Raw genomic sequence first — 20,860 nt, 5'->3', positions numbered from 1 at the left:
TTTCATTATGTACAGCCCGAACATAAAAAAAATGCGATATTTTCTATAAAAAAAAACCCAATTTTTTTTGTCCTACATTTTATTTTTTTTACATGTTTAACTCATCATATCGAGGGTATCTTTATGCTAAATATGAACAGTATACACCTCGGCATTAGCATCCGAGTTTTGGTTTTGTTCCGGGTTACTTTCGGGCTCCGGGCTGTAAATTGGTCGACCGGTCTGGTCTGGCACCATCAGTTTCTCCACCCTCCGACTCGCTATCCATTTTTTCTTCAGTATCACTGTTGTAAGTAAACTTTCTTCTTACTAAAGCTCATATTGATACGGCAAAATTTGCGAACGAACACTCATTGTTTTGGTAAGCTGTGCAAGTCTTAGATTCTTTATGAGTGGTACGGACTAATGCTTTTAAGTGTAAGGCGTCAGATCAAGCGACGCGTCTCTGACGTCACGGACCTCGTGATTGCCCTGCTCATTAAAGATCGGCAATTTCCGCTAAGAGCTCGTATCTGGGGTTCTTTTATGGAGATATTTTAAGTAATTAATTTTTATATATTTTTTTTTTTAGGTGGTTCAATTTATAATTAATTGTACATGGTTGGTGCCAAATATGGTTTACGTGACATGTTTCCTTTAACTCGCTTGGAAACTATAAAAATATCTAGAACTTCTTACCTGTGTTTAACTCGCTTGGAAACTAGACAAATATCTAGAACTTCTTACCGGTGTTTAACTCGCTTGGAAACTAGATAAATATTTAGAACTTCTTACTTGTGTTTAACTCGCTTGGAAACTAGATAAATATCTAGAACTTCTTACTTGTGTTTAACTCGCTTGGAAACTAGAAAAATATCTAGAACTTCTTACCTGTGTTTAACTCGCTTGGAAACTATAAAAATATCTAGAACTTCTTACCTGTGTTTAACTCGCTTGGAAACTAGATAAATATTTAGAACTTCTTACTTGTGTTTAACTCGCTTGGAAACTAGATAAATATCTAGAACTTCTTACCTGTGTTTAACTCGCTTGGAAACTAGATAAATATCTAGAACTTCTTACCTGTGTTTAACTCGCTTGGAAACTAGATAAATATCTAGAACTTCTTACCTGTGTTTAACTCGCTTGGAAACTAGATAAATATCTAGAACTTCTTACCTGTGTTTAACTCGCTTGGAAACTAGAAAAATATTTAGAACTTCTTACCTGTGTTTAACTCGCTTGGAAACTAGATAAATATTTAGAACTTCTTACTTGTGTTTAACTCGCTTGGAAACTAGATAAATATTTAGAACTTCTTACCTGTGTTTAACTCGCTTGGAAACTAGATAAATATCTAGAACTTCTTACCTGTGTTTAACTCGCTTGGAAACTAGATAAATATCTAGAACTTCTTACTTGTGTTTAACTCGCTTGGAAACTAGATAAATATTTAGAACTTCTTACCTGTGTTTAACTCGCTTGGAAACTAGATAAATATCTAGAACTTCTTACTTGTGTTTAACTCGCTTGGAAACTAGCTTGGAAACTAGATAAATATTTAGAACTTCTTACTTGTGTTTAACTCGCTTGGAAACTATAAAAATATCTAGAACTTCTTACTTGTGTTTAACTCGCTTGGAAACTAGATAAATATTTAGAACTTCTTACCGGTGTTTAACTCGCTTGGAAACTAGATAAATATTTAGAACTTCTTACTTGTGTTTAACTCGCTTGGAAACTAGATAAATATCTAGAACTTCTTACCTGTGTTTAACTCGCTTGGAAACTAGAAAAATATCTAGAACTTCTTACCTGTGTTTAACTCGCTTGGAAACTAGAAAAATATCTAGAACTTCTTACCTGTGTTTAACTCGCTTGGAAACTAGAAAAATATCTAGAACTTCTTACCTGTGTTTAACTCGCTTGGAAACTAGATAAATATCTAGAACTTCTTACCTGTGTTTAACTCGCTTGGAAACTAGATAAATATCTAGAACTTCTTACCTGTGTTTAACTCGCTTGGAAACTAGATAAATATCTAGAACTTCTTACCTGTGTTTAACTCGCTTGGAAACTAGATAAATATCTAGAACTTCTTACCTGTGTTTAACTCGCTTGGAAACTAGATAAATATCTAGAACTTCTTACCTGTGTTTAACTCGCTTGGAAACTAGATAAATATCTAAATATCTAGAACTTCTTACTTGTGTTTAACTCGCTTGGAAACTAGCTTGGAAACTAGATAAATATTTAGAACTTCTTACTTGTGTTTAACTCGCTTGGAAACTAGATAAATATCTAGAACTTCTTACCTGTGTTTAACTCGCTTGGAAACTAGATAAATATCTAGAACTTCTTACCTGTGTTTAACTCGCTTGGAAACTAGATAAATATCTAGAACTTCTTACCTGTGTTTAACTCGCTTGGAAACTAGATAAATATCTAGAACTTCTTACCTGTGTTTAACTCGCTTGGAAACTAGAAAAATATCTAGAACTTCTTACCTGTGTTTAACTCGCTTGGAAACTAGATAAATATCTAGAACTTCTTACTTGTGTTTAACTCGCTTGGAAACTATAAAAATATCTAGAACTTCTTACCTGTGTTTAACTCGCTTGGAAACTATAAAAATATCTAGAACTTCTTACCTGTGTTTAACTCGCTTGGAAACTATATAAATATTTAGAACTTCTTACCTGTGTTTAACTCGCTTGGAAACTAGAAAAATATTTAGAACTTCTTACCTGTGTTTAACTCGCTTGGAAACTAGATAAATATTTAGAACTTCTTACCTGTGTTTAACTCGCTTGGAAACTAGCTTGGAAACTATAAAAATATCTAGAACTTCTTACCTGTGTTTAACTCGCTTGGAAACTATAAAAATATCTAGAACTTCTTACTTGTGTTTAACTCGCTTGGAAACTTTATAAATATCTAGAACTTCTTACCTGTGTTTAACTCGCTTGGAAACTATAAAAATATTTAGAACTTCTTACTTGTGTTTAACTCGCTTGGAAACTAGATAAATATTTAGAACTTCTTACCTGTGTTTAACTCGCTTGGAAACTAGATAAATATCTAGAACTTCTTACCTGTGTTTAACTCGCTTGGAAACTAGATAAATATTTAGAACTTCTTACTTGTGTTTAACTCGCTTGGAAACTAGATAAATATTTAGAACTTCTTACCTGTGTTTAACTCGCTTGGAAACTAGATAAATATCTAGAACTTCTTACCTGTGTTTAACTCGCTTGGAAACTAGATAAATATCTAGAACTTCTTACTTGTGTTTAACTCGCTTGGAAACTAGATAAATATTTAGAACTTCTTACCTGTGTTTAACTCGCTTGGAAACTAGATAAATATCTAGAACTTCTTACTTGTGTTTAACTCGCTTGGAAACTAGCTTGGAAACTAGATAAATATTTAGAACTTCTTACTTGTGTTTAACTCGCTTGGAAACTATAAAAATATCTAGAACTTCTTACTTGTGTTTAACTCGCTTGGAAACTATAAAAATATCTAGAACTTCTTACCTGTGTTTAACTCGCTTGGAAACTAGATAAATATCTAGAACTTCTTACCTGTGTTTAACTCGCTTGGAAACTAGATAAATATCTAGAACTTCTTACCTGTGTTTAACTCGCTTGGAAACTAGATAAATATCTAGAACTTCTTACCTGTGTTTAACTCGCTTGGAAACTAGAAAAATATCTAGAACTTCTTACCTGTGTTTAACTCGCTTGGAAACTAGATAAATATCTAGAACTTCTTACCTGTGTTTAACTCGCTTGGAAACTATAAAAATATCTAGAACTTCTTACCTGTGTTTAACTCGCTTGGAAACTATAAAAATATCTAGAACTTCTTACCTGTGTTTAACTCGCTTGGAAACTAGATAAATATCTAGAACTTCTTACCTGTGTTTAACTCGCTTGGAAACTAGATAAATATCTAGAACTTCTTACCTGTGTTTAACTCGCTTGGAAACTAGATAAATATCTAGAACTTCTTACTTGTGTTTAACTCGCTTGGAAACTAGCTTGGAAACTAGATAAATATCTAGAACTTCTTACTTGTGTTTAACTCGCTTGGAAACTAGATAAATATTTAGAACTTCTTACTTGTGTTTAACTCGCTTGGAAACTATAAAAATATCTAGAACTTCTTACCTGTGTTTAACTCGCTTGGAAACTATAAAAATATCTAGAACTTCTTACTTGTGTTTAACTCGCTTGGAAACTAGATAAATATCTAGAACTTCTTACCTGTGTTTAACTCGCTTGGAAACTATAAAAATATCTAGAACTTCTTACTTGTGTTTAACTCGCTTGGAAACTAGATAAATATTTAGAACTTCTTACCTGTGTTTAACTCGCTTGGAAACTAGATAAATATCTAGAACTTCTTACCTGTGTTTAACTCGCTTGGAAACTAGATAAATATTTAGAACTTCTTACCTGTGTTTAACTCGCTTGGAAACTAGATAAATATTTAGAACTTCTTACCTGTGTTTAACTCGCTTGGAAACTAGATAAATATCTAGAACTTCTTACCTGTGTTTAACTCGCTTGGAAACTAGATAAATATCTAGAACTTCTTACCTGTGTTTAACTCGCTTGGAAACTAGATAAATATCTAGAACTTCTTACCTGTGTTTAACTCGCTTGGAAACTAGATAAATATCTAGAACTTCTTACTTGTGTTTAACTCGCTTGGAAACTAGCTTGGAAACTAGATAAATATTTAGAACTTCTTACTTGTGTTTAACTCGCTTGGAAACTATAAAAATATCTAGAACTTCTTACTTGTGTTTAACTCGCTTGGAAACTATAAAAATATCTAGAACTTCTTACCTGTGTTTAACTCGCTTGGAAACTAGATAAATATTTAGAACTTCTTACCGGTGTTTAACTCGCTTGGAAACTAGATAAATATTTAGAACTTCTTACTTGTGTTTAACTCGCTTGGAAACTAGATAAATATCTAGAACTTCTTACTTGTGTTTAACTCGCTTGGAAACTAGAAAAATATCTAGAACTTCTTACCTGTGTTTAACTCGCTTGGAAACTATAAAAATATCTAGAACTTCTTACCTGTGTTTAACTCGCTTGGAAACTAGATAAATATTTAGAACTTCTTACTTGTGTTTAACTCGCTTGGAAACTAGATAAATATCTAGAACTTCTTACCTGTGTTTAACTCGCTTGGAAACTAGATAAATATCTAGAACTTCTTACCTGTGTTTAACTCGCTTGGAAACTAGATAAATATCTAGAACTTCTTACCTGTGTTTAACTCGCTTGGAAACTAGATAAATATCTAGAACTTCTTACCTGTGTTTAACTCGCTTGGAAACTAGATAAATATCTAGAACTTCTTACCTGTGTTTAACTCGCTTGGAAACTAGATAAATATCTAGAACTTCTTACTTGTGTTTAACTCGCTTGGAAACTAGATAAATATCTAGAACTTCTTACCTGTGTTTAACTCGCTTGGAAACTAGATAAATATCTAGAACTTCTTACCTGTGTTTAACTCGCTTGGAAACTAGATAAATATCTAGAACTTCTTACCTGTGTTTAACTCGCTTGGAAACTAGATAAATATTTAGAACTTCTTACCTGTGTTTAACTCGCTTGGAAACTAGATAAATATCTAGAACTTCTTACCTGTGTTTAACTCGCTTGGAAACTAGATAAATATTTAGAACTTCTTACTTGTGTTTAACTCGCTTGGAAACTAGAAAAATATCTAGAACTTCTTACCTGTGTTTAACTCGCTTGGAAACTAGATAAATATTTAGAACTTCTTACCTGTGTTTAACTCGCTTGGAAACTAGATAAATATTTAGAACTTCTTACTTGTGTTTAACTCGCTTGGAAACTAGATAAATATCTAGAACTTCTTACCTGTGTTTAACTCGCTTGGAAACTAGAAAAATATCTAGAACTTCTTACCTGTGTTTAACTCGCTTGGAAACTAGAAAAATATCTAGAACTTCTTACCTGTGTTTAACTCGCTTGGAAACTAGATAAATATCTAGAACTTCTTACCTGTGTTTAACTCGCTTGGAAACTAGATAAATATCTAGAACTTCTTACCTGTGTTTAACTCGCTTGGAAACTAGATAAATATCTAGAACTTCTTACCTGTGTTTAACTCGCTTGGAAACTAGATAAATATCTAGAACTTCTTACCTGTGTTTAACTCGCTTGGAAACTAGATAAATATCTAGAACTTCTTACCTGTGTTTAACTCGCTTGGAAACTAGATAAATATCTAGAACTTCTTACCTGTGTTTAACTCGCTTGGAAACTAGATAAATATCTAGAACTTCTTACTTGTGTTTAACTCGCTTGGAAACTAGCTTGGAAACTAGATAAATATTTAGAACTTCTTACTTGTGTTTAACTCGCTTGGAAACTAGATAAATATCTAGAACTTCTTACCTGTGTTTAACTCGCTTGGAAACTAGATAAATATCTAGAACTTCTTACCTGTGTTTAACTCGCTTGGAAACTAGATAAATATCTAGAACTTCTTACCTGTGTTTAACTCGCTTGGAAACTAGATAAATATCTAGAACTTCTTACCTGTGTTTAACTCGCTTGGAAACTAGAAAAATATCTAGAACTTCTTACTTGTGTTTAACTCGCTTGGAAACTAGATAAATATCTAGAACTTCTTACTTGTGTTTAACTCGCTTGGAAACTATAAAAATATCTAGAACTTCTTACCTGTGTTTAACTCGCTTGGAAACTATAAAAATATCTAGAACTTCTTACCTGTGTTTAACTCGCTTGGAAACTATATAAATATTTAGAACTTCTTACCTGTGTTTAACTCGCTTGGAAACTAGAAAAATATTTAGAACTTCTTACTTGTGTTTAACTCGCTTGGAAACTAGATAAATATTTAGAACTTCTTACCTGTGTTTAACTCGCTTGGAAACTAGCTTGGAAACTATAAAAATATCTAGAACTTCTTACCTGTGTTTAACTCGCTTGGAAACTATAAAAATATCTAGAACTTCTTACTTGTGTTTAACTCGCTTGGAAACTTTATAAATATCTAGAACTTCTTACCTGTGTTTAACTCGCTTGGAAACTATAAAAATATCTAGAACTTCTTACCTGTGTTTAACTCGCTTGGAAACTAGATAAATATTTAGAACTTCTTACCTGTGTTTAACTCGCTTGGAAACTAGATAAATATCTAGAACTTCTTACCTGTGTTTAACTCGCTTGGAAACTAGATAAATATCTAGAACTTCTTACTTGTGTTTAACTCGCTTGGAAACTAGATAAATATCTAGAACTTCTTACCTGTGTTTAACTCGCTTGGAAACTAGATAAATATCTAGAACTTCTTACTTGTGTTTAACTCGCTTGGAAACTAGATAAATATCTAGAACTTCTTACTTGTGTTTAACTCGCTTGGAAACTAGATAAATATTTAGAACTTCTTACTTGTGTTTAACTCGCTTGGAAACTAGAAAAATATCTAGAACTTCTTACTGTGTGTTTAACTCGCTTGGAAACTAGATAAATATTTAGAACTTCTTACTTGTGTTTAACTCGCTTGGAAACTAGAAAAATATCTAGAACTTCTTACTTGTGTTTAACTCGCTTGGAAACTAGAAAAATATCTAGAACTTCTTACCTGTGTTTAACTCGCTTGGAAACTAGATAAATATCTAGAACTTCTTACCTGTGTTTAACTCGCTTGGAAACTAGATAAATATTTAGAACTTCTTACCTGTGTTTAACTCGCTTGGAAACTAGATAAATATCTAGAACTTCTTACCTGTGTTTAACTCGCTTGGAAACTAGAAAAATATCTAGAACTTCTTACCTGTGTTTAACTCGCTTGGAAACTAGATAAATATCTAGAACTTCTTACCTGTGTTTAACTCGCTTGGAAACTAGAAAATATCTAGAACTTCTTACCTGTGTTTAACTCGCTTGGAAACTATAAAAATATCTAGAACTTCTTACCTGTGTTTAACTCGCTTGGAAACTAGATAAATATCTAGAACTTCTTACCTGTGTTTAACTCGCTTGGAAACTAGATAAATATCTAGAACTTCTTACCTGTGTTTAACTCGCTTGGAAACTAGATAAATATCTAGAACTTCTTACCTGTGTTTAACTCGCTTGGAAACTAGATAAATATCTAGAACTTCTTACCTGTGTTTAACTCGCTTGGAAACTAGATAAATATCTAGAACTTCTTACCTGTGTTTAACTCGCTTGGAAACTAGAAACTAGATAAATATCTAGAACTTCTTACTTGTGTTTAACTCGCTTGGAAACTATAAAAATATCTAGAACTTCTTACTTGTGTTTAACTCGCTTGGAAACTAGATAAATATCTAGAACTTCTTACCTGTGTTTAACTCGCTTGGAAACTAGATAAATATCTAGAACTTCTTACTTGTGTTTAACTCGCTTGGAAACTAGATAAATATCTAGAACTTCTTACCTGTGTTTAACTCGCTTGGAAACTAGAAAAATATCTAGAACTTCTTACCTGTGTTTAACTCGCTTGGAAACTAGAAAAATATCTAGAACTTCTTACCTGTGTTTAACTCGCTTGGAAACTAGATAAATATCTAGAACTTCTTACCTGTGTTTAACTCGCTTGGAAACTAGATAAAACTAGAACTTCTTACTTGTGTTTAACTCGCTTGGAAACTATAAATATCTAGAACTTCTTACCTGTGTTTAACTCGCTTGGAAACTATAAAAATATCTAGAACTTCTTACTTGTGTTTAACTCGCTTGGAAACTAGATAAATATTTAGAACTTCTTACTTGTGTTTAACTCGCTTGGAAACTATAAAAATATCTAGAACTTCTTACTTGTGTTTAACTCGCTTGGAAACTAGATAAATATTTAGAACTTCTTACTTGTGTTTAACTCGCTTGGAAACTAGATAAATATCTAGAACTTCTTACCTGTGTTTAACTCGCTTGGAAACTAGATAAATATTTAGAACTTCTTACTTGTGTTTAACTCGCTTGGAAACTAGATAAATATTTAGAACTTCTTACCTGTGTTTAACTCGCTTGGAAACTAGATAAATATCTAGAACTTCTTACCTGTGTTTAACTCGCTTGGAAACTAGATAAATATCTAGAACTTCTTACTTGTGTTTAACTCGCTTGGAAACTAGATAAATATTTAGAACTTCTTACCTGTGTTTAACTCGCTTGGAAACTAGATAAATATCTAGAACTTCTTACTTGTGTTTAACTCGCTTGGAAACTAGCTTGGAAACTAGATAAATATTTAAACTTCTTACTTGTGTTTAACTCGCTTGGAAACTATAAAAATATTAGAACTTCTTACTTGTGTTTAACTCGCTTGGAAACTATAAAAATATCTAGAACTTCTTACCTGTGTTTAACTCGCTTGGAAACTAGATAAATATTTAGAACTTCTTACCGGTGTTTAACTCGCTTGGAAACTAGATAAATATTTAGAACTTCTTACTTGTGTTTAACTCGCTTGGAAACTAGATAAATATCTAGAACTTCTTACTTCTGTTTAACTCGCTTGGAAACTAGAAAAATATCTAGAACTTCTTACCTGTGTTTAACTCGCTTGGAAACTATAAAAATATCTAGAACTTCTTACCTGTGTTTAACTCGCTTGGAAACTATAAAAATATCTAGAACTTCTTACCTGTGTTTAACTCGCTTGGAAACTAGATAAATATCTAGAACTTCTTACCTGTGTTTAACTCGCTTGGAAACTAGATAAATATCTAGAACTTCTTACCTGTGTTTAACTCGCTTGGAAACTAGATAAATATCTAGAACTTCTTACCTGTGTTTAACTCGCTTGGAAACTAGATAAATATCTAGAACTTCTTACCTGTGTTTAACTCGCTTGGAAACTAGATAAATATCTAGAACTTCTTACCTGTGTTTAACTCGCTTGGAAACTAGATAAATATCTAGAACTTCTTACCTGTGTTTAACTCGCTTGGAAACTAGATAAATATCTAGAACTTCTTACCTGTGTTTAACTCGCTTGGAAACTAGATAAATATCTAGAACTTCTTACTTGTGTTTAACTCGCTTGGAAACTATAAAAATATCTAGAACTTCTTACCTGTGTTTAACTCGCTTGGAAACTAGATAAATATTTAGAACTTCTTACTTGTGTTTAACTCGCTTGGAAACTAGATAAATATCTAGAACTTCTTACTTGTGTTTAACTCGCTTGGAAACTAGAAAAATATCTAGAACTTCTTACCTGTGTTTAACTCGCTTGGAAACTATAAAAATATCTAGAACTTCTTACCTGTGTTTAACTCGCTTGGAAACTATAAAAATATCTAGAACTTCTTACCTGTGTTTAACTCGCTTATTTAGAACTTCTTACTTGTGTTTAACTCGCTTGGAAACTAGATAAATATCTAGAACTTCTTACTTGTGTTTAACTCGCTTGGAAACTAGAAAAATATCTAGAACTTCTTACCTGTGTTTAACTCGCTTGGAAACTAGATAAATATCTAGAACTTCTTACTGTGTTTAACTCGCTTGGAAACTATATAAATATCTAGAACTTCTTACCTGTGTTTAACTCGCTTGGAAACTAGATAAATATTTAGAACTTCTTACTTGTGTTTAACTCGCTTGGAAACTTTATAAATATCTAGAACTTCTTACCTGTGTTTAACTCGCTTGGAAACTAGAACTTCTTACTTGTGTTTAACTCGCTTGGAAACTAGATAAATATCTAGAACTTTTTACTTGTGTTTAACTCGCTTGGAAACTTTATAAAAAAATATCTAGAATGTTTTACTTGAATTTGTAGGTGCTTGGTCTTGTATAATAATAAAGATGTAAAAACTTTACTCTGGAATTATAGTGTATGCGTTTATTTCTAGTCGGTGGGGACGATAGTGTATGAGTTTATTTCCAGTATGTGGGGACGATAGTGTATGAGTTTATTTCTAGTCTGTGGGGACGATAGTGTATGAGTTTATTTCTAGTAGGTGGACAGGGACGATAGTGTATGAGTTTATTTCCAGTCGGTGGGGACGGGACGATAGTGTATGAGTTTATTTCTAGTCGGTGGGGACGATAGTGTATGAGTTTATTTCCAGTATGTGGGGACGATAGTGTATGAGTTTATTTCTAGTCTGTGGGGACGATAGTGTATGAGTTTATTTCTAGTAGGTGGGGACGATAGTGTATGAGTTTATTTCCAGTCGGTGGGGGACGATAGTGTATGAGTTTTTTTCAGTCGGTGGGGACGATAGTGTATGAGTTTATTTCCAGTATGTGGGGACGATAGTGTATGAGTTTATTTCTAGTAGGTGGGGGACGATAGTGTATGAGTTTATTTCTAGTAGGTGGACAGGGACGATAGTGTATGAGTTTATTTCCAGTCGGTGGGGACGATAGTGTATGAGTTTATTTCCAGTATGTGGGGACGATAGTGTATGAGTTTATTTCTAGTCTGTGGGGACGATAGTGTATGAGTTTATTTCCAGTATGTGGGGACGATAGTGTATGAGTTTATTTCTAGTAGGTGGACAGGGACGATAGTGTATGAGTTTATTTCCAGTCGGTGGGGACGATAGTGTATGAGTTTATTTCCAGTATGTGGGGACAATAGTGTATGAGTTTATTTCTAGTCTGTGGGGACGATAGTGTATGAGTTTATTTCTAGTAGGTGGACAGGGACGATAGTGTATGAGTTTATTTCCAGTCGGTGGGGACGATAGTGTATGAGTTTTTTTCAGTCGGTGGGGACGATAGTGTATGAGTTTATTTCCAGTATGTGGGGACGATAGTGTATGAGTTTATTTCCAGTCTGTGGGGACGATAGTGTATGAGTTTATTTCCAGTCTGTGGGGACGATAGTGTATGAGTTTATTTCCAGTCTGTGGGGACGATAGTTAATGAGTGTATTTCTAGTCGGTGGGGACGATAGTTAATGGGTTTATTTCCAGTATGTGGAGACGATAGTGTATGAGTTTATTTCTAGTTGGTGGAGACGATAGTCCATGTTGGTCGACCGCTGGCTGTTATTGCGGAACGTCTGTCTTTAGATAATGAATAGTTTTGGGATTTTTCGCTGCACGCTCGGACTCCCTAACACATTTACAGCCGCCCTCGTATCTGACACGGGGCAGGTTTAGCTCAGTCGGTTGAGTGCTGGCTTGAGGTGCTCGCGTCGCAGGATCGAACCACTTCGGTAGATCCATTCAGCTGGTCTGGTTTTCTCTCGTTCCAACCAGTGCACTACAACTGGTCAAAGACCGTGGTATGTGCTATCCTGTCTGTGGGATAGTACATATAAAAGATCCCTTGCTGCATTAAGAAAAATGTAGCGGGTTTCCTCTGATGATTTATTAATCATCGGCTATTGGATGTCAAACATTTGGTAATTTCGACATCAAGTCTTAGAGAGGAAACCCACCAATGTGTTTCATTGGTAGCAAGGGATCTTTTATATGCACCATTCCACAGACAGGATAGCATATACCACGGCCTTTGACCTAATATACCCAGGGGTGGATTATGGGGGGTTGCAGTTGCACGGACCCCCCCCCCCCCCACTCCCCCGGCTAATAATGAATGCATGTAACTGTATTAAGTAGCGCTGATGTACGCATCAGTTTGAAACAGTTCACAATAAACAGTCTCTCTCTCTCTCTCTCTCTCTCTCTCTCTCTCTCTCTCTCTCTCTCTCTCTCTCTCTCTCTCTCTCTCTCGGTATCCTGTAAAATTTATAATTTCAAATTATAAACATTTACATATTGTTTCACAAACCCCCCTTACCTAAAGCATAATCCGCCCTGATACCAGTCGTGGACACCTACAATAAAGACGAGAGACTAGGTTCTAATAATGGGTATAGTAACAATATATCAATAGAAAAGAACTCCATAATTTACAAATAATATATAGTGAAATGGGCATAGTTTTAATGTAACATTTATTAAATGACGAATGATGACATATGAACATTGACATTCTTAAAGCAAAATATAACATAACATCGATTTTAGTTTTATTATTATTTTTAAAAAGAAGAAAAACCACAGAGACCGCAAACAATTTTAATTAATTTAAGCCATGAATGGTTTATACACTATATAGGTCTACATATTTATTAACGGCTGTCAAATCCTTCATTAAAATAAAAATCAAATAACCAATAAATTTATGTAAAAATCCAATATTTTCATTAAAAACAAGTTCTTCTTAAAAGACAAATCGGGAAGCAAAATCTTTTACAAAATACTGATTAAGTCGTCGGTAATTTCAACATCACACACTAACTAAAATAGTCAAACGAAGCGGCATGGTGTATAAATGTTTTACCTCTTGTTTTTTGAAAGACCCAACACTGTTGTGGTTCCAGTATCAGATTTTATCAATAGCCTAAATATATTTTTACATAAAATAAAATTGATGGATTCTAATGTTTGTAACGTTTGCTCACATGAGTCAAAAACAGCACATCATCTATTTTATTAGTTACCTATCACGGGCGTAGGAAGATGCCAAAGCGTGTGTGTGTGTGTGTGGGGGGGGGGGGGGGGTACACACACAGACATATAAACCATCACTGCTGCTACAAAGTGGGGGCAAATGCCACCTTGCCCCCTTCCTACGCCAGTGCCTACATCAAACGTTTCTGGGGCAATATTTAAAAAAACAAAACAAATAGGGGGTGTCTTTTTTTTTTTCTTTTTTTTTTAATTTATTATTATTATTTTTTTTTTTTTTTTTTTTTTTTATTATTATTATTTAACCGGCCTCGGTGGCGTCGTGGTTAGGCCATCGGTCTACAGGCTGGTAGGTACTGGGTTCGGATCCCGGTCGAGGCATGGGATTATTCATTCAGATACCGACTCCAAACCCTGAGTGAGTGCACCGCAAGGCTCAATGGGTAGGTGTAAACCACTTGCACCGACCAGTGATCCATAACTGGTTCAACAAAGACCATGGTTTGTGCTATCCGGCCTGTGGGAAACGCAAATAAAAGATCCCTTGCTGCCTGTCGTAAAAGAGTAGCCTATGTGGCGACAGCGGGTTTCCTCTAAAAACAGTGTCAGAATGACCATATGTTTGACGTCCAATAGCCGATAAGATAAAAAAAATCAATGTGCTCTAGTAGCGTCGTTAAATCTACTTTTTTCGTTAAATAAAACAAACTTCTTTTTTTTAATTATTATTTTTTTTTTTTTAATAATAACATTAAATATAACCGTTTAAGATTTTCAGTTATTTTTATTCATTGTATATTATGCATACGTACGTAATACACACTCTCACTTTACCAAGGCGTTTCTTGTTTCTTTTTGTTTTTTAATCTGTATTTTTCATTCCGAATAAAAGTTAAACAAATGGAAGGAAATTGCACAACACCAGTAAGCTTTGACAGTTCAGTGACAGCGCTTTGTGTATCACGTGACCATTATAGCGGCAAACATTGGCGCGCATTTTGCTAGTTGTTTCTACCGTCTTGTTTCTACCCCACGAACCGGTCATTGTTTTCGCATGTGTGTAATAACTCTATATATTCAATAGTTCATATCGGATTTATTACAAAATTTTGTCCTGTCTGCTATTGTTATTAAACTGGAAAATGTCAGCTGGCTATTAACAAGCCTGACCTTTGTCCCACAGCGTTTGACCAATCAGCAGGCTCGCTCATTCTCATGTTAATAAGCCACGTGGTTCTTTATCTGTCAAACAAGCGCCGTACAGCACACTACTTGAATGTCAGTTGTGACCGCGTGGTAATCGTCCAAAGTGTGGGGATACTTTCTATCACTGACACAAGTGAAAAACACTCTTACTTAAGAAATGATGGAATATAACTACCAGAGCCTTGACGTGGATAAACTACGCTCGAAGCGAGGTGAGTAGATAGGACAGTATTTGTGTTTACTAGTGAGAGAAAACCTTCAACAGGTCACGCTCAGTGTGAACACGTGGTCTGGGGAAGAACAAACTCGTGTCTTTGTTCAATTCCGTCGGCGTTTTCCATGTTTTGGTCGTTATTTCGGTGTGTATGTAGTACGGTGCTGGTTGGCGGTGCGGGTTTCTGCTCTTCTACTCAGGACGTGTCGCGGGCCATGTTTGACACTTGCGCCGAGTAGCGGAGGCAGCTGTCAGTGTCACGGCGTGTTGACGGCGTGGCCGGGCACCATTGTTCAAACAGTTATTCCTTCCGCGAGATCCCCGCACACTTGTTAACTCGCACTGTCGACAAAACACCCCTCCACTTTACTCTATTAGGTATTTTAATGGTGGACGTTTCTAACTGCATTTGTCGTGAGGTAAAATCTAAAAATAGCAACTTTGTTTCTTCCAGATGTTTCAACAATTTACGTTGTGTATTTATACACGTGAGTAACCGTGCTAAACTAGCATCGTGTGTGGAAGTTTGTACTTACAAGTTGTAAAATCACTAAATCAACTAAATTAATTTTATTATTAAAAATACTTTTTCACTTTTTAACAGATCTTATATATTTGCCAATGTGGTGTCCTGTGTAATTTTAGTTTTTTTTTTTGGGGGGTGGGGGTACAAACCTTGGTTTGACAGCTATGTTCTTGAATATGACCTAGGAACATTATTAGTAGGGTGCAGTCAGCTATCAAAGGAAGGTGGGGGAGGTCGCACTCCAAAACCTTCCCTGGTGAGCCATTGGGGGGGGGGGGTGTATTTCGCAGAATTAAAAAAGTAAATAAATAATAAAATGGGGGGGGGGGGATTAACCCACTTTATGTAGTATTTTGTAAATAAATTTTAATAATGTTTTTATTATTTTATTGGGCGGCATTGCCCCGTGCCCCCACCCCTCGATACGCCACTACACAAGGGGTTGGGTAGGTGTCAGTAAATGACATAATTGTTAACTCCTGATGTAATCGTAAAAAAAAAATTCGTGTATTAATTCTGACATAATTGGGGGAGGGGGGGGGGTATTTGTTTATTTACTGCCAATGGGTGGAGGGTGTGTGCATCTGGCGCCTTGTTTTACAGTAACATTTGGTCATGGTAGTTGTGTATGCCTATATATTCACTTAAAGAGAAGTGTATGGTTTGACTGCCAGTTTGAATAATGAATGTTTGTTTACTTATTTGTTGTAGCTCGCGAGACGAGGTGGCTTAGTGACGAGTATGATTCGGGAGACGGTCGGTTTAGGGAGTCTGCTCAGGGAGCTGAGGCGAGCGCCAAGAAGCGCCGTGGGAACCTGCCTAAGGAGTCTGTCCGGATTCTGAAGGGCTGGCTGTACGAGCACCGCTACAACGCGTATCCGACCGACCAGGAGAAGGTCCACCTGTCTAATGCGGCCGACCTGACCGTGCTGCAGGTGTGCAACTGGTTCATCAACGCCCGCCGCCGGATCCTCCCTGAGATGATCAAGAGGGACGGGATGGACCCCCACCAGTTCACCATCACGCGCAGGAACAAGGGCGATAAGCCCTTCAGTGACGACGAGGACAAGTTTCCACGAATTGACACAAACCGGAAGTTTGACTCCTCTGAGGACAGCGCCTCCAGTCGGGACTCGGACCGGTCTCCGCGTCTCGTTTCCATGGAGACAGACGGTTACGTGTCAGACAGTGAAACGTCATCGTCCAGTGATTACAATTCAGAAACGGAATCCGTATCAAAACATTTCTCCCCGCGCCTGCCATTTACCTCCTCCCTTTCAACACCCACGCCCCCGCCCTCCCCATCCAACAAACAGGGCAAGGATGACATTTTCCGTTGTTTTTATATGCTTGTCGACGTTGCCATCAGTCAGTTGGAAAAACAAAGACAAATGGAAGCGAGCAAAACAAACTGACAGTCACAACACAATCGCTATTCGGCGAGTGGTTGAACAGACGTGCGGACAACCACGTGTGCGTGACGTCACATGATCGCATTTCATAGTTTCCCGCGCTATTACGTCCTCTGGTGATCTAGACAGCCCCGCTGGAGTTAGTTTATAACGAGTAACTGGCGAACAGTTGTGGAGGGATTGTAACCTAAACTGTAGTGTTACGGATGCAAGTCATGGTGTACTTTTAGCTTTGTCACGTGTTTTAATATCAATCTCGTGCAGAACACTCAACGCTGTCCAAATACGCCATTACAGTGTCTTCTATTTGTGAGTTTTGTTCTAGAACGTTGGGTCACTTGTCTAGTAACCTGGTTGACTATAAGTTGTTAAACTTGACTAACACTTGGCTCACTATTAACCCATTTGTGACAGAAAAAACCACCCAAAATAACAATTCCAGGATTTTGGCCCGACAAGCAGGTATTCGTTAACATTTCAAGAGTGGTTACACATGGACTTTGTTACATTTGTTGAGACCCATGAGGTTTGTTACATGGTGCACGGTATTGACTAGGGTTTGAGTGTTTATAACGGATAAGCATTGATACGTTTTGTATCGTTATACTTGGCGAGGACGCCGGTAAATGTTGCGCTGTGAAAGGCGACATATGCTTTGTGTACGACTTCTGGCGATTGTAGGTCGCGCTCTGCCGCTAACCAGCTGACGGCCTGTAATCTAGTCACGTGGTCTCGGGAGCACGTGGCGAGGTGACAGCTCGACTGGTTTTCGGCGAGACAAAGCGATTTACCTGGAAATAGAATAAGTTGCTTTACGTGGATTAATTGTAATGTAAAAATTGCACAGATGCTCGGAGAGACGGGATTACGACTGGAGTCGTGCTTCTGCTCTAGTATCGATGTAATTAGCGGCCAGACTCCACCGGTCGTACACTCACGTGTATTTACTAAGCTGCTCAGAAGTTTTATTCTGTGGAATGTCGAAACGCTGGTTACCGAATAGTTGTATGGACCACACTGTCCGTGCAGCCGTATCTGGACCACACTGTCCGTGCAGCCGTGTCTGGAGCACACTGTGCTATTCAGTAGTGACACCGGGTACTTGTTAAACGTCCACCGATCCAGTGACTGATCGCCACGTTTAAACCTGGCCACATTACACTGATAATCATGTTGTACAAACAATGTGTCACTGCGCCCGACATAGATTTCTCTGATCGTAGTAGCATTGCTGGTAGATTTGACTTGTATACATAATATGACACATATAGTCATGCATTTGTCTAGTAGTTATCCCCTGACCCAGTTAAAAACACCTAGGTACCCCCCTCTCCGATACAATTTGTGCATGATCCCAAACGTTATAGATTTCCCTTTAGTCGCCTTTACAGTCCGGTTTACCCTGGGGTGGTACAGTCGTAGCGCCACGCGTGCAGTAACCACAAGCACGTACTGGTGTTCTGTACTACAGCCAAACACATTTACTAGTTTGCTCCCCATGGACATTCATATGTTGGAACGTCCCCCCCCCCCCCCTTTTTTTTTCTTTTCTTTTTTCGTTTTTTTTTTGTGTGCAAGATTTTGCTGTCCCTATAATTGATCTCCCTAGACCTGTGCACGAACACGGCTCCCAGTACACCGGTGTTCACACTAACTGCTCCCAGTACACCACTGTTCACACTAACACGGCTCCCAGTACACCAGTGTTCACACTAACACGGCTCCCAGTACACCAGTGTTCACATTAAACGTTGATCTTGACGTTTGTTAAACTTGTAAAACGTCGGGGTGACTGAACGTCCGTCTCAACGTTGTCATAGTAATATTACAGAAATCAGTAATTACCTACATTCCTTTGTGATTGTCTGAACATGTCTACGTGTGTCGGTTAGCGAGAGGCCGCGATATGAAAGACGTGTCGGTTTTAGATTAGTTGTAGATTTGTGTCATCGGTAATAAGACGTACTGACCACAATAACCGACGTAGTACATGTAATACGTATTGACAGGGCTTGTTTGTAGAATTACTAGTATTTAAAAACGGTGATGGTTTCACTCGAACGGTGCTTGCATATGTTATGCATATTTAACTTTCCGCTGATTATTTTGTGATTTTTGTACATGATTGCAGGCAGAATTAGTGTTTTTGTTTGAGTTTTAAGTTTATTCCAATACATCGTTTTAATTTTCCATGTTTATTGCAGGATACATTTTATATGCATTAACTTTTCTAACATTTGTATATTTTGAAATGCAATAACAATAATTAGAAAAAACCCATTGAAAGAGTGAATTGTTTTTTTAATTACATGTATGTAAAATCAGTAGAACCATCTTAAACCTTTTATAAGTAAATTAATCCACCATTTGTGGACGCTGATCCAAGACGAGGGTGCAGATTCGGAGACTTTTGCTAGTGTACCACTACTATATGAAAAGATGTGGTATCCTGTATGGGATGGTGTATATTAAAAAATACGTGCTACTAATGGAAAAATGTAGCGGGTTTCATCTCTAAAACTTCATGTCAAAATTACCAAATGTTTGGCATCTAGTAGCCTGTGATTAATATACTAATGTGCTCTAGTGGTGTCGTTAAACAAAACAACTTTTTCTAGAGTGGGCACCTCTAAAACAGAATTGTATGCACAAAAATAGTGTTTTGTGTAACAATACCACTAGAGCACATTGATTTACTAATAATCTTGGATGTCAAACATTTGGTAATTTTGACTTATTGTCAACATTTTTCCGTTAGTAGCAAGGGATATTTTATATGCACCATCCCACAAACTGGTAAATCAAAGGCTGTGGTATATGCTATCCTATCATGGTGCAGTTGCTGGAAAAACAAATGGCCCATTGGGCCCACCGATGGGGATCGATCCCAGACTCGCCGCGCACCAGGCAGCGTTTTACCACTGCGCTATATCCCGCTCCGCGTAAATACAATGCCAATGACGCCCTTTGTTGAATTGGGAGTGCTGCAAAAATCCACGTATGCATTTATATTTGTCGGACCGGCGTCGTGGCAGGCCATCGGTCTACAGGCTGGTAGGTACTGGGTTCGGATCCCAGTCGAGGCATGGGATTTTTAATCCAGATACCGACTCCAAACCCTGAGTGAGTGCCCCACAAGGCTCAATGGGTAGGTGTAAACCACTTGCATCGACCAGTGATCCATAACTGGTTCAACAAAGGCCATGGTTTGTGCTATCCTGCCTGTGGGAAGCGCAAATAAAAGATCCCTTGCTGCCTGTCGTAAAAAAGGGTAGCCTATGTGGCGACAGCGGGTTTCCTCTAAAAACAGTGTCAGAATGACCATATGTTTGACGTCCAATAGCCGACGATAAGATTAAAAATCAATGTGCTCTAGTGGCGTCGTTAAATAAAACAAACTTTACTTTATATTTGTCGGTTGGTTGTTTTGAGGAATGACGCACTAGAATGCTTGTTTGTGTACGTTTTGATGTGGTAGGTGCCCCTTTTTAAAAACTCTATCCTCGAGGTAGAACGACCGCGGCCTGGGATGGCTTTCGACGAGCATTATTGAATGTTCTTTCGTTTCCTTAGTAAATTAATACGGAATAAAAAAAAATAATCTGTATGTGTCATCACTGGCTGTATTTACATTATGGCGCCGCGTGGTATGGGAGAGGGGAGGGGGTGACCCATCTTATTATTGGGGGGGGGGGGGGGGCAGTGACCCGTCTTAATATGGCGGGGGTGGGCCATTGAATCCATGTTATGTCGTGGAATGAACGGGGGTGGGACATTGCATCCATGTTGTTGGTATGGGCGGGGGTGGGACACTGCATGCATGTTGTTATTATGGCGTGGTATGGGCGGGGGTGGGACATTGATCCATGTTGGTATTGGCGGGGGTGGGACATTGCATCTATGTCGTTATGGCGGGGATCGGACATTGCATGCATGTTATTATGGAGTGGTAATGGCGGGGTGGAACATTGCATCCATGTTGTTGTTATGGAGTGGTATTGGCGGGGTGGGACATTGCATGCATGTTGTTATTATGA

General features: G+C 37.2%; 2 protein-coding genes across 3 annotated transcripts in view; one reads left to right on the top strand and one right to left on the bottom strand.

Moving 5' to 3' along the window:
* Window positions 1-20,860, bottom strand: part of LOC121376386 (tRNA selenocysteine 1-associated protein 1-like) — a 152,546-nt gene that overhangs the window by 56,247 nt on the left and 75,439 nt on the right. The window lies entirely within an intron of this gene.
* On the top strand, window positions 14,725-19,103 carry LOC121375205 (homeobox protein TGIF2-like). 2 transcript variants are annotated; one of them, XM_041502504.1, is made up of 2 exons: window positions 14,725-14,883; window positions 16,123-19,103. In XM_041502504.1, exons 1-2 carry the CDS (start codon window positions 14,829-14,831, stop codon window positions 16,824-16,826), a joined length of 759 nt encoding a protein of 252 aa, XP_041358438.1. In that variant the 5' UTR covers window positions 14,725-14,828; the 3' UTR covers window positions 16,827-19,103. The 2 variants fall into 2 exon arrangements, with proteins under 2 accessions (XP_041358438.1, XP_041358439.1); XM_041502505.1 differs by lacking the exon at window positions 14,725-14,883 and adding an exon at window positions 14,931-15,373.

The sequence above is a fragment of the Gigantopelta aegis genome, chromosome 6 (assembly GCF_016097555.1).
Source record: "Gigantopelta aegis isolate Gae_Host chromosome 6, Gae_host_genome, whole genome shotgun sequence".
Taxonomy (NCBI): domain Eukaryota; kingdom Metazoa; phylum Mollusca; class Gastropoda; order Neomphalida; family Peltospiridae; genus Gigantopelta; species Gigantopelta aegis.
This window is presented reverse-complemented; position numbering and strand designations above follow the sequence as displayed.